The 14,404-nt window shown below is 46.0% G+C and overlaps 1 protein-coding gene across 1 annotated transcript; it reads right to left on the reverse strand.

The window, feature by feature from the left end:
• Positions 1-559: 559 nt before the first annotated feature.
• Positions 560-4,681, reverse strand: LOC140720782 (uncharacterized). Its single transcript, XM_073035625.1, has one exon. It carries the CDS (start codon positions 4,352-4,354, stop codon positions 2,624-2,626), a length of 1,731 nt encoding a protein of 576 aa, XP_072891726.1. The 5' UTR covers positions 4,355-4,681; the 3' UTR covers positions 560-2,623.
• Positions 4,682-14,404: the final 9,723 nt, after the last annotated feature.

Consider the following 14,404-nt stretch of genomic DNA (forward strand, 5'->3'; position numbering starts at 1 on the left):
AAAAAACTTATGAAAGGAAAGTATGAAGGTCATTAATAGAGAAAAGAAGAACTATGAAAGAAAGATAGCAAATAATATCAAAAAGGATACTAAAAGCTTTTTCAAGTATATAAAGAGTAAAAGACAGGTGAGAGTAGATATAGGACCAAAAGAAAATGATGCTGGAGAAATTGTAAATGGAGATAAGGATATGGCAGAGGAACTGAACAGACTCCATGTGTGTATATGCAATTATGATAAGAAATACAGACCAGAAAACTTAAATGAGAAGCTGGCTCAGAAAAATAAATCATCACTCTGGAAGAAAACATTAACCAGTGAAATGAGTATGACCCTCCATGGGAGACATCCCAATGATCTGAGCAGATAAGATGGTGACAAGGAAGCATCGAGCACCTAACTGAGTGTTGGAGACCTCTTCCCAAAAACTGAGGCGTTCCTTGCGGAAATACAGGACGAGGTGGGTAACAAAAGTAAAACAAATCAAAACTTCATGAAATACAAACAAACAAGGCAGTAAGTGCAGAAAAGGCCAAGAGAAACCAGACACAGTCCAACACATTCCAGGATCCTGCAGCAGTTTAACTCAATCTGATTACTTATGCAGGTACAATCAAGTGGCAAATATCATTCACCAAAATCTTGCTTTAAAATACAAATGGATGAATGACCACGGTAACTTCATTAAGGCACCCTAAATTCAAGCCTGATTCAGTTAAGGACATAATCCACCAATTTATATGATAATCAATACATTATTTCAGATAGGATCATCTCAAATAACCATTTGGATATAATATTACAGGATAAACAAGCAGGAATAACTCCCTCAATAGGTATAACCATTCTCAACACACACATGTGCCTCCACCACAGGCATTGTTCGTCAGTCAGATAACCAAATTATTTCGTCTGCCAATTAGCGTCCAAATACAGGACAAAGTAGTTAACAAAAGAAAAAAAAATGCAGAATACTTGAAATATAAACAAACAAGGCAGTAAGTGCAGAAAAGGCCAAGTGAAACCAGACACAATCCAACACTTTCCAGGATCCTGCAGCAGTTTAACTCAATCTGATTACTTACGCAGGTACAATCAAGTGGCAAATATCATTCACCAAAATCTTGCTTTAAAACACAAACTCACGAATGCCCTCCATCACCTTATGAAGGCACCATAAATTCAAGCCTGATCCAGTTTTGGAGTCAAAATCTTACAAATTATATGATCATCAATACATTATTTCAGATAGGTCAATCCATCTGGTTATATTACAGGATAAACAAGCAGGAACAACTCCCCCAATAGATAAAACCATTCCCAACACACGTGTTCCTCAACCAGTGGAGCACCTCACCACAGGTAGTGTTTGTGTCGTCAGTCAGATAACCTAATTATTTTCTCTGTTAATCTGCTTCCAAATGTCATTCGTTGCCATGCCCCGCTGCTGAATCCCTTCTCCTCATCATACGTTCTTACCTCGACCATCGTTTAGAGCCCCAAACTCTGCTCTGTGCAGACCTGCCTCTGGTTTCTGACCCAGCTTCGTTAAAAATCCAATTGATGGTTTCCCACTCTGCTTTCAGTCTTTAGAGGACAGTGGTGTTCGCTAACAACACTTTAGAAGTGGGGAAAGTGACCCATAATGTGGACATGAGTCGTGATTAAGGAGGTTAACTCCCAATGTCATTCTTCCTCAGCCCAGAGACTAGAGGGGCAAAAAACATCTCAGACAGATGTGCAGTCAGCTCCACTTCTTCAGTCTGCAGAAAATTCAAGGGAAACCTCTTTGCCCACACAGTGGTGACTATTTGGACCTCATCCCAGGGAGAGTGAGAGGTGAACAACAGGGGAGGATTTGAAAGATCTGTTGTGTAACAGAATCACTGGCAGGGTTCAGCCGGCCTGAGTTGACTCTCTACTGTATACTAGGTGTGTTATAAATTCACTAAGTACGGGAGCTGATTCATTTGTCACAGATCTAGTCTCATTAAAGGTGAATATGCAGCAGAAGAAACTCCTCCCATGCCTGGTGAGCAGCAGCAATAACTGCAGAGTTCAGCACCGACAATCACTCTCGAAATTGCATTCAGCAACGGTGATGGACAAATATCCAGCATGCAGCTTATTGAAACTTTCTCCCCAGTGTGAACCCGGTAGTGTGTCGTAAGTGTAACACTCTGTAAGGTTTCACTGCTAATGTAATGGCCTCTCTGTAATGTTTCACTGCTGAGGTAGTGGTTTCTCTGTAGCAGCAATGTCGAGGTTACAACTAGAGATAACAGGGTTTTGGAGTGCTGGGCTATCCAATGACAGAAATGTTCTTTCCTGTGAGTCTGGATGAGAGAATTTCATGGGCTTTTTCTGGGGAGAGATGAGAAGCCACAAATGGGGAGACTGGGCCCTGTTTTTATTTACTTCACTAACCCTATAGTCAAAGTAAGAATTATCAATCACATATTGTGTACTGTTTGTTATTTTGGGGTATTGATTTGTAACAGGGGACACGGCACAGCATCCACCCACATTTGGCCGAGCCAGGGGGCTATCACCCCCTATATTAAGCTGCTAGCCGGAGTGAGAGTTACATAAGGTTAGATGACTGAGTGAATACATTCCCACATTAACAGGAGGAGAACGGCCTCTCCCCAGTGTGAACTGACTGGTGTGTCAGTAGGCGAGATGACCGCGTGAATCCCTTCCCACAGTCTGAGCAGGTGAATGGCCTCTCCCCTGTGTGAATTCGCTCATGTACCTTCAATTGAGATGATTGAGTGAATCCCTTCCCACAGAATGTGCAGGTGAACGGCCTCTCCCCAGTGTGAACTGACTGGTGTGCTTGTAGGCCAGCTAACTGTGTGAATCCCTTCCCACAGTATGAGCAGGTGAACGGCCTCTCCCCAGTGTGAACTCGCTGATGTACCTTCAGTTGAGATGACCGAGTGAATCCCTTCCCACAGTCTGAGCAGTTGAACGGCCTCTCCCCAGTGTGAACTAAATGGTGTGCTTGTAGGGTAGCTAACTGTGTGAATCCCTTCCCACAGTCTGAGCAGGTGAATGGCCTCTCCCCAGTGTGAACTCGCTGATGGACCTTCAGTTGAGATGACGAAGTGAATCCCTTCCCACAGTCCGAGCAAGTGAAAGGCCTCTCCCGAGTGTGAACTCGCTGATGTACCTTCAGTTGAGATGACCGAGTGAATCCCTTCCCACAGTCTGAGCAGGTGAATGGCCACTCTCCAGTGTGAACTGACTGGTGTGTCAGTAGGGAAGATGACAGAGTGAATCCCTTCCCACAGTCTGAGCAGGTGAATGGCCTCTCACCAGTGTGAACTGACTGGTGTGCTTGCAGGCTAGATAACTGTGTGAATCCCTTACCACAGTCTGAGCAGTTGAACGGCCTCTCCCCAGTGTGAACTGACTGGTGTGCTTGCAGGCCAGATAACTGTGTGAATCCCTTCCCACAGTCTGAGCAGGTGAATGGCTTCTCTCCAGTGTGAACTCGCTGATGTACCTTCAGTTGAGATGACAAAGTGAATCCCTTCCCACAGTTTGAGCAGGTGAATGGCCTCTCTCCAGAGTGAACTGACTGGTGTACCTTCAGTTGAGATGACCGAATGAACCCCTTCCCACATTCTAAGCAGGTGAACGGCCACTCTCCAGTGTGAACTGACTGGTGTGCTTGTAGGTTAGCTAATTGTGTGAATCCTTTCCCACAGTCTGAGCAGGTGAATGGCCTCTCCCCAGTGTGAACTCGCTGATGTACCTTCAGTTTAGATGATGAAGTGAATCCCTTCCCACAGTCTGAGCAAGTGAACGGCCTCTCCCCAGTGTGAACTGACTGGTGTGCTTGTAGGTTAGCTAACTGTGTGAATCCCTTCCCACAGTCTGAGCAGTTGAACGGCCTCTCCCCAGTGTGAACTCGCTGATGTACCTTCAGTTGAGATGACGAAGTGAATCCCTTCCCACAGTCTGAGCAGGTGAACGGCCTCTCCCCAGTGTGAACTGACTGGTGTGCTTGTAGGTTAGCTAACTGTGTGAATCCCTTCCCACAGTCTGAGCAGTTGAACGGCCTCTCCCCAGTGTGAACTCGCTGATGTACCTTCAGTTGAGATGACGAAGTGAATCCCTTCCCACAGTCTGAGCAGGTGAACGGCCTCTCCCCAGTGTGAACAGACTGGTGTGCTTGTAGGCCAGCTAATTGTGTGAATCCCTTCCCACAGTCTGAGCAGGTGAATGGCCTCTCCCCAGTGTGAACTCGCTGATGTATCTTCAGTTGGGATGAGTAGGTGAATCCCTTCCCACATTCCAAACAGGTGAACGGCCTCTCCCCAGTGTGAACTTGCTGGTGAGCCATCAGGTCAGAAGACCGAGTGAATCCTGCCCCACAACTTCAGCAGATGACCAGTCTCTGCCCAGTGTGAACTGACTGGTGTGTCCACAGGTGGGAAGATGACTGAATCTCTTCTCACCCACAGAACAGGTGAATGGCCTTGTCCAGTGTGAACTTGCTGATGTACATTCAGTTGAGAAGACCCACTGAATCCATTCCCACAGTCTGAGCAGATGAACGGCCTCTCCCCTGTGTAAAATGACCACTGTGCCAGTCGGTCAGATGACCAAATGAATCCCTCCTCACCGTCTGAGCAGGAAGGATGATCGAGTGAATCCCTTGCTCCAGTTATTAAATATCTGGACAGAGACAGCAAAATTGGCGTGTTGTGCTCGAGATTCCTGTAGATAAATTCCTTGTTTTTAGCCTGTAAGAAGATTTACAAAATCCATCAATGTGTGTAGGGCAACTTTTCATATGAGATCACTTGAGTTGTCAAGGTGTGATCTGGCAACACACTGTTACAGTGAAGTTCAACCCAAGTTGGAGAGAGAAATCATCTAACTGGGTACAGTGCTGGTATCTGGAATGACCATCAAACTCTCTGATGCTCTTCCTGTCTCTATAAGAATGGGGCATCTCTGCCATCTCCAATCTGTGACCTGGCTCAGTTTGATTCTCGCCATTGGTATTGGTCCCTCTTCCCACTGAGCAGCACGGGCTCCTGGCCCCACAGTAACTGAACTACTCTCACACAAATAGCCTGCAGTGCATTCCATGCACCCACCACTCTCTGGGTAAAATTCTTACCCCTGACATCCCCTCGGTATCTATTTCCAAGCACCATAAAACTATGCCCCCTCGTGTTAGCCATTTCAGCCCTGGGAATAAACCTCTGGATATCCACATGATCAATGCCCCTCATCATCCTATACACCTAAAAAAGGCTCTAAACATAAACAAGGAAATTATACATAGCTTTGGGAAATTGTTAGAAGTATACAAGATTATGAGGGTACAGATAGGGTAAATGCAAGCAGCTTTTTCCACTGAGGTTGGGTGGGACGACAACCAGAGGTCATGGGTAAGTGGGGAAGGTGAACATTTAATGGGAACATTTGGAAAAGCTCTTTACTGAAATGGTCGTGAGAGTGTGGAATGACATGTCAGCACAAGTGGTGAATATGAGCTCTGTTTCACCATTTCAAAGAGGTTTTGATGGAAGCCTGGATGGGAGGTGTATGGTGGGCGATGGTCTCGGTGCAGGTAGTTGCAATAGACAGCTTAAATGTTTTTTTGGCATTGACTAGATGGGCCAAATGGCCTGTTTCCATATTGAACATCTCCATGATTCTATGACAGAGAAGCTGGACAAACTTGTTTGGAAGGGAAAAGTTGGAGTGACAACGGAGCAGCAATGGCTGGAGTTTCTGGGAGCAATTCGGGAGCTGAGTGATTGACACATCCCAAAGAAGTGAAAGCATTGGAAAGGCAGGAGGACACAACCATGGTTGAATTGAGAAGCTTAAGCCAACATAAAAGCCAAAGAGAGGGCAAACAAAACAGCAAAAGCTATTGGGAAGCTAGAAACCAACAGAAGACGATGAAAGAAAATGTTCAGATGAGCTCAGGGCATGGATGATGATTAATGAGTCTTGGTAGCACCCAAAAGTCTGAGGCTTTTAAAGGAAGAAAATATCCGGGGATTCAATATCTCCAGAAAGCCAAGGTTCCCTGCACCAGTTACGTTTCAACTTTTACATTGTTAGGCACATACAAACACTATACCCTCAAAATCTCACTTCTAAAGGCCTCCCACTTACAAAGTACTCCGTTGTCAGAAAACAGCCTGTTCCAATCCACACTTGTCAGATCCTTTCTGATACCATCAAAATTGACCTCTCTCCAATATAGAATCTCAACCCATGGTCCAGACCTCTCTTTTTCATCTTTATTTTGAATTTCATGGCATTATGATCACTAATTTCTGTCACCAGCCCTGATCATTGCCTAACAGCTTATTGCACACTTCTACATTGGGAATTTTACGTACCAATTAAGGGCACATTTGACAAACTCTACCCCATCTAGTCCTTTTACAGTATGGGAGTCCCAGTCAATATATGGAAAGTTAAAATTACTTACTGAATAACTTTTGTTCCTTGGCATGGTCTGCAATCTATCTACAAATTTGTTCCTCTAACTCCCTCAGACTATTGGGTGCAACCACGTCCCAATAATGTCTACAATATCATAATTCCCTGTCCTGAGCTCATCTGGATTTCCTACGATGCTTCTTGCATTGTGATATACACAGCTCAGCACATTCATCGCACCATGCTCAACCATTTGATTGCTGACTCTGTCTGAGGTCTGAACAATATCTGACTGGTATCAAGAAAACAACCTCTCCCTCATTATCACAAAAACAAAGGAGCTGATTGTGGAGGACAGGAGGAGTGGAGACATAGATAAGGGTGTCACCCTGGGACTAGTGAACAACCGACAGCTTCCCCAGTTTCTGAACCCCCAGTGGTGGGCACTTAATCTGGACTCCACCACGTTTGAACCGCTTCCGCCAGTGGCCGACCCTCATGTGACTCTGTGCTATGACCCTACGGGGTGCTCATTGAGGAAAGCCAATATTATGCACGCCTCGAGCGAGAGAAGTTCCCAGTCATGGTGATTGGACAGGATTAAGGAAAAGAGGGCAGTGCATTATGGTCCGAAGTTCCGGATTTCCTTTGGTGACAGACAGGACTGGCGGCTCCCCATACCATCGTTAGGGTTTGCCCTGGGTTCAAGTCAAAGAGCCTAGAGTTCATTGCCTACACCCTGAGGAAACAAGCCTCCAGCACCGAGGGAGACTGGCAAGACTTGGCCGTGGGCCAACTCCGATACTGGAAGGACTTTGAGGTGAAGACAGGACATCTGGTAAGACTCTCTTTTAATATTGATTGAACCCAAGACATTGCACACAATCTCTGCTCAATTTCAGGCAATGAAGTTGACTGCACCAACTGCCCCCCATCCAGATCACCATGAAAGGAGGACAGACTCTCCCATCCATTCCACAATACCCCCTCTAGCCCGAGGTAATGTTTCTTGAGGATGGAAGCTCTTTTGTGGATCCATCAGGAAAACGATATCCTGACTATGCGATAGTGACGGACAGTGAAGTAATTGAACAGGCCTCTTTTGAAGCAGCTGTCTCCACCCAGAAGGCTGAGCTGTTTGCTCCGACTCGTGCCTGTATCCCAGCAACAGACTAAAGTGGGAACATTTACACAGACTCCCGTTATGCATTTGGAATTGTACATGACTACGGGGCTCTCTGGGAACATGGGGATTCCTGACTTCTTCTGGCCACCCCATTAGTACTGCCACCTTTGTAAACAACCTACACAGTGCTCTACAGCCTCATCGAGTTTTGGCTATTATTAAATGAGCAGCCCACACCCACATGTCGACTGAGTCACTAAATACAATGCTTTAGTGGATGAGACAGCGAAAAGTGCGGCACAATCCTCGGTAGTTGTAGTCCCCTCGGGTTCCCGTCAAGCAACCCTCCGTGACTTATGCAGAACAGGTTTGCCAGACATGAGGGAGGTACGTACTTTTCAGGGGGACGTCTCTGAGGAGGAGCGCAAATTGTGGTCCCAGATGGGGTGCCAGAAAGAACCCAACCTAGCTTTTTGGATCACCCAGCGGGACAGGTTTGTGTTCCTACACAGTTTTTACCAATATTGGTCAATCATATACATGATTTAACACACCTGGGAAAGGAGGGAATAGTTGGTAACCTGTACCCTGCACACCGGGTAAGACTCCTTGCCAGGTGGACCCTTTTTGTGTCTACAAGTTGATTTTATTGAATTGCCTAGAGTACATTGCTATAGATACTGCTTAGTTATTATCGATGTGTTTAGTGGATGGATTGAAGCTATTGCAACTACAAATAATACTGCTATGTCTGTTGTGAAGTTATTATTATGGGAAATAATTCCCAAGCACGGCCTGCCAGAGAAGCTGAGCTCTCACAATGGCCCACACTTTGTGGTGAAAGTAAACGAAGGGGTACGTAACAAACTAGCTATCAAGCAACAATTCCATTGTGTACACTACCCATGGGCCACTGGCATAGTGGAAAGAGTCAATGGCATTCTGAAGAGTAAACTGGCCAGACTAACAGCGGAGACTGGACTCACTTGGTTGAAGGTCCGACCATTGGCCTGATTCCACATGAGGGTTACCCCACAGGGGAAAACAGGGTTGTCACCAGCTGAAATCATTTCTGGATGGCCCATGAAGACACCCTGGGGACTAAGACCTTGTGTACCATTGCTCCCAGAAAGTCTACCAGCAAAATTGGATATGCATACCCGAAGGGAAGAGATTGGGAAATATGTATGCCAACTAACCAAAATTTTCCAAGCATTACATTCACAGGTACAACAGGCTTACAAGGAAGAGAACTACCCCGCAGAGAGGAGTGACTATCCCACCACAAAACATGGGAATTTTGTCCTAATCCAGAACTGGGATTGAGGGAAACTCTGACCTCAGTGGAGAGGACCATATCAGGTGTTACTGACCACTCTCACAGCTGTGAAACCGAAGGGGCAATCTCGATGGCTACATTGAACAGACTGAAAATGTGTTACAGAAGGAACTGAGTAGAAGGCTCTCTTGGACTTAAGGAAAATGTATTCGTTGATAGTGGTCTTTGTGTTTTGTCTTATTGCTCAAACAACATCCGTGGGCCCCCATGTTAACACCTTTCTGTCTCTCTGTCACACCTATGCCAAACAGGCAGAACTAGGGGCCTGCTGGGTTTGTGCTGCAATTCCACAGCATGGTAAAACTATGATTCAAATGTCAGTAATCCTGCTCAATCAGAGTGAGGAACTCTCAGCCTGGGCTTTTTCAAATAACATCCGGGGAAGAGAGTGAGGAACTGTGGTCCAGTCAGAGATGACTGTGACTGTCAGTGTTTTGAGGGATGGTATCTCAAGTTCCCATCAAATGGAACTTCCTACACTGGGAAACATGCATCCTGGTCTTACTTGGAAGGTGCCCAGCAGAGGAGAGGAATAACAGATTGAGTGCTTTTGGATAATCGCTTTTCTCTCCTATGGAGTAGCCAGGAATTCACGAGAGATAATCAATTTACCTACAGCACTTGAGGAGCTGGCCACAACACTGCAGGGGCCCTGACAGAAACACAGGCCCAAGTAACAGAAATATCTACTGAAATGATTGCAATCTGGCAAACAGTCATGCAGAATTGTATGGCTTTAGATGTTATCCTAGCTGAGAAAGGGGGAACCTGTGCTATTACTGACACAGAATACTGCACCTATATCCCTGATGAATCTACTAACATTACATCCCTCTCCAAGCACACTGCCTAGGAGACTGACAGCATCTAGAAAGTAAGGCAGGATTTACACCGGTTCACTGAAGGGTTAAAATGGTGGTCTTTGTAGGTCAGTTCAGTAATACATGGAGCAGTATATTGCATTACGGCCTAATAATTGTCCATATCATTGTTATAAATACTGTTGTACGCTGTTTTTTTCCCCACTGTTAAGTCAATGTAGTACTCGTTTGCTTTCCCTGCAAAAAATTACTGCTTTGTTGATCATGTAATGATCAAAAGGAGGGAATGATAAAATGTGTAAAAGGGTTAACACTTTGTTAAAAAATAGCAGCCTGTTTTTCTGAAAGAAACTGCTGATAATCAACAGATGTTCTAAGCCATGCTGAGCCATATTTCTTCTTGCGGGTAGCTAGCTAGGGTTTCAAGATGCTTATCTCCTTGCGCATTCACATCTAGAGATAGGATAGCTTCGGTCTGTTCTGTGTGTGTAAGCCATTATGACTGTTTTGTAATCTGTCTTTAGGGGCTCCAGCCTGTCATGTAGTAAATATCTTTGGCTCCAGCCTGTCTTGTGTGGGGAGTATCTGGACGGATATATCTGTGGTGTAAGGGGAATTGTTAGTCAGTTAGTGGATTGGACGGGAACAGTCATCGACTGTGCCTGTTTGAGCGACTAACTGAGTAAGCCCGATGCTTGGAATAAAGAGTTTGTACTTATACAGTCTCTCAGTGACTTTATCCGGATTCGACTTCCACATAATGGGAGTGGTTTCAAAGGGCTGGGCTGCTGGATGCACATTACCAGACCTGGAGTGATTGCAACTGGGTCTGACAGAGGCATAACTGGTTCTTCTGGGCATGTTCAGTCTCACCCCAGCTATTTCCTACCTTCCTTTGTACAGGTATGTAATGTCTAAAGAACAGTAAATGAGACTCACCAAACTTTCTCCTGACTGAATCACTGGAATCTCCAAGCCAGTTGGGTTCTCTCCAGTTGATGCTCACAATCCACGGGTTGGTTCACTTGTTGCTGTTCCCTCGTCTTCACTCGTGGTTTGCTTCCAGTTGGGGTTTTTCTTCCAATAAATCTCTCACTGCAGGTCTAACTTTAAATTGAAAGATAATGACGCAAATTAACAACAAAAAAGAGAACCAAACATTTCTGCTTAATGTTATTAAGAACAAAACTCACTGAAATTTAAATATTGAAGGCGAATATACAGTAATGATCTCAATGGACAATCGTTTATTGTCCCACACACGTCACAAAACGATATGGGATAAGAAGGAGCCATCATTCAGTCATGGTAAGACATAAGCAACAGAATCAGATGATTCAATCCATCTGATCTGCTCCACCATTCAACCATGGTTGATTTTTATTCCGACACCATATTCCTGCCTTCCTCCTGTAACCCTGTAGCTACTTAGCAATCTTGAATGTATTAATCTCCGTCATAAATATATCCAAACGGCAGCCTTAACCAAACTCCGCGGCAACAAATTCCACACTTCAGACACTTTTGGCCAAAAGATTTTTCTCAACTGAATTTTAACAGGAAGCATTTGTATTCTGAAACAGTGCTGTTAGATCACAGACTCTCCGTTTAATATAAACACCTCTCCATGTCCACTGTATCCAGGCTTTTCAGCATTCGGTAGGCTTACCTAACCATACATCCGCCCCACATCCCCCCACCGTCCCTCTGAACTCCATCGAGCACAGGTCCGGAGCCATCAAATGCTCCTCATACATAAAGCCGATCGTTCCTGATATTATTCATGTCAACCTTGTTATCAACACGCCACGTGATCTTGCGTCACAAAGCGGAGGGCGGGGGAGATCTCCGGCACACAGCCTTACGTGACCTGTTCGTGGGTCTCCCATTTCAACCCTGCGGAAACAGACAGCCTGGGCTCCTGGTTTGAATCGTTCAATGCAGATTAAGTGAAGTCGACACATTTATGCCGAGTCCATATAACTGGAAAATAAATGAGTAACTGGCCCACAGTTCGGGGCTCACGGCCAACATCGGATCTCCCCGCTCGAGATCGGTCTCAATACTCACAAATAGAAAAGTGATATCTTCAGCCTGGAGACAGTAATCGGGATCCCCGGCTCCCCAATATAGGAGACGCGAAGCCTTTCTCGATCCCGCAGACTTCAGCACTGAGCGTTAGGGAAAACACCACATACCCGGAGACAGTGAGAATGCGCGAAGTGTGTGCCACGTCATCAAGAGGGCGGGGCCTCAGAAAAGGTTGCGCGATGTTGCCCTCCTGCGGTTTAATGGGGGGGAGGGGTGTGTGTTAACTGGATCACGTGACCCCCAGACAGATGTCCAGTTACCCACCACTCTGTGGAAAGAAGCAAACTTGCCGCTCACATCTCCATTCACCTTAAATGTATTAGACATTTCAACCCCCAGGAAAAATATATTGTCTGTCCACTCGGTCTACTCCTCTCGTAATCTGAAAAACATCCATCCAGTCTCACCCCAGCCTGCACCGCTCTGGAGAAAACAACACAAGTTTGTCCAGCCTCTCGTTACAGCTCATGGCCTCTAATCCAGGCAGTGTCCTGGTAAACCTCTTCCCCGCCCTCTCCAAAGCCCCGACATCCTTCCGAGAATGGGGGCGACCAGAACTGTATGAAACACTCCAGATGTGGTCTAAATAGTTTTATAAAACTGTGTTACGAACTGTAACGTTTTAGAAACGAACCAGCAGCAATAGAGTTCACACTGGAGTCTGGTTTTGATGTTAATACCACTCTCTTTATTGGTCTCTACTTATAACATAGTAACTTAACGAAATAAAGGAAAGTTAGCAGTGTTAAGTGTATATATGTGTAAATATTGCTCCCAGACTATCGAGCCTGACGGAACAAAGCTCAGAATCTTGAGATGGTAAAGTAGGAAAGTTCAGTAATACACGAAATAAATGATGGGAGAGAGATATTTGTAATCCAGGGTGAAACGTAGAGAAAAGGTCGTTACATCAAAATAACCGTCGACGAAGTTCTTATCCGTTGAATCCGTCCACATACGAGTTATCAGCGAAAGTGACCTGTCACAGGAATACCGTCTCCCAGGGGTTACCACACAACATACCCAGGCAAGGGTTAACACAAGATACTCCAAAACCCACTCCTATGGATTATACGAAGTGACAGCCACACACATTCGTTGTGGTTCCGTGTCCCGATGATCAACCCACTCTTGTGGGCTTAGGAGGGTTCCAAGCCTCAGCTGCGACTAACTGAAGCGATCAGCTTTTCCAGTCTCTCTCTCTCTTTAGACTGGCCGACTGTCTGTCTGAAGCTAGAACAAAAGCTGCAGAACAAAAGCATGAAGGAGGTGTGGGATGGGATGAAGATCATCACCGGATGCGGTGCAAAGCGGGGGGGAAACATAAGTGGAGATGTGGAGAAAGCGAACCAGCTGAACAACTTCTTCAATAGGTTCGACAGCACAATCTCATCCTCACCGCAGAACTCCACACCAGGCTTGTCTTTCTACTCGTCCTCCCTCTTACTTCCCGCACTGGAAAATAGCCACTCACAGGAGACCTTGCCCACGCCCAGGATTACGGCTGCACAGGTGGAAGGTCAACTGAGGAAGATCTGTACCAGCAAGGTGGCTGGACCGGATGGAGTTTCCCCACGATTACTGAGGGCCTGTGCGACTGAGCTGGGAGAACCACTACAGCGCATCTTCAACATGAGCCTGGAGCAGAGAAGAGTACCCAGACAGTGGAAAACATCCTGTATTGTCCCGGTACCGAAGAAACCACAACCAAAGGAGTTGAATGACTTCAGACCTGTTGCCTTGACGTCGCACGTGATGAAGACCATGGAGCGGCTGATAATACAGAATCTGAGGCCACAAACCAGGCACGCCCGGGATCCTCTTCAGTTTGCATATAAGGAGAAGGTGGGAGTGGAGGATGCTATCACGTATTTGCTGCACAAATCCCTCTCTCACCTAGATGGGGTCAGTGGTGCTGTGAGGATTACATTCCTGGACTTCTCTAGTGCCTTTAACACCATCCAGCCCAAGATCTTAAGGCACAAACTAACGGAGATGGGAGTAGACTCTCACATGGTGGATTGGATAGTGGACTACTTGACAGATAGACCTCAGTATGTGCGGTTGGGAGACTGTAGGTCTGACACGGTGGTCAGCAGCACAGGAGCGCCGCAGGGAACCGTACTCTCTCCGGTCCTGTTCACCCTGTACACATCAGACTTCCAATACAACTCGGAGTCCTGCCATGTGCAGAAGTTCGCTGATGACACGGCCATAGTGGGGTGTGTCAGGAATGGACAGGAGGAAGAGTATAGGAAACTGATACAGGACTTTGTGATATGGTACAACTCAATCTACCTGCGTCTCAATATCACCAAGACCAAGGAGATGGTGGTGGACTTTAGGAGATCTAGGCCTCATATAGAGCCAGTGATCATTAATGGAGAATGTGTGTAGCAGGTTAAGACCTACAAGTACAGGGAGTACAGTTAGACGAGAAGCTAGACTGGACTGCCAACACAGATGCCTTGTGCAGGAAGGCACAGAGTCGACTGTACTTCCTTAGAAGGTTGGTGTCATTCTATGTCTGTAGTGAGATGCTGAAGATGTTCTATAGGTCAGTTGTGGAGAGCGCCCTCTTCTTTGTGGTGGCGTGTTGGG

Source organism: Hemitrygon akajei, unplaced genomic scaffold (genome assembly GCF_048418815.1).
Source record: "Hemitrygon akajei unplaced genomic scaffold, sHemAka1.3 Scf000047, whole genome shotgun sequence".
NCBI lineage: Eukaryota > Metazoa > Chordata > Chondrichthyes > Myliobatiformes > Dasyatidae > Hemitrygon > Hemitrygon akajei.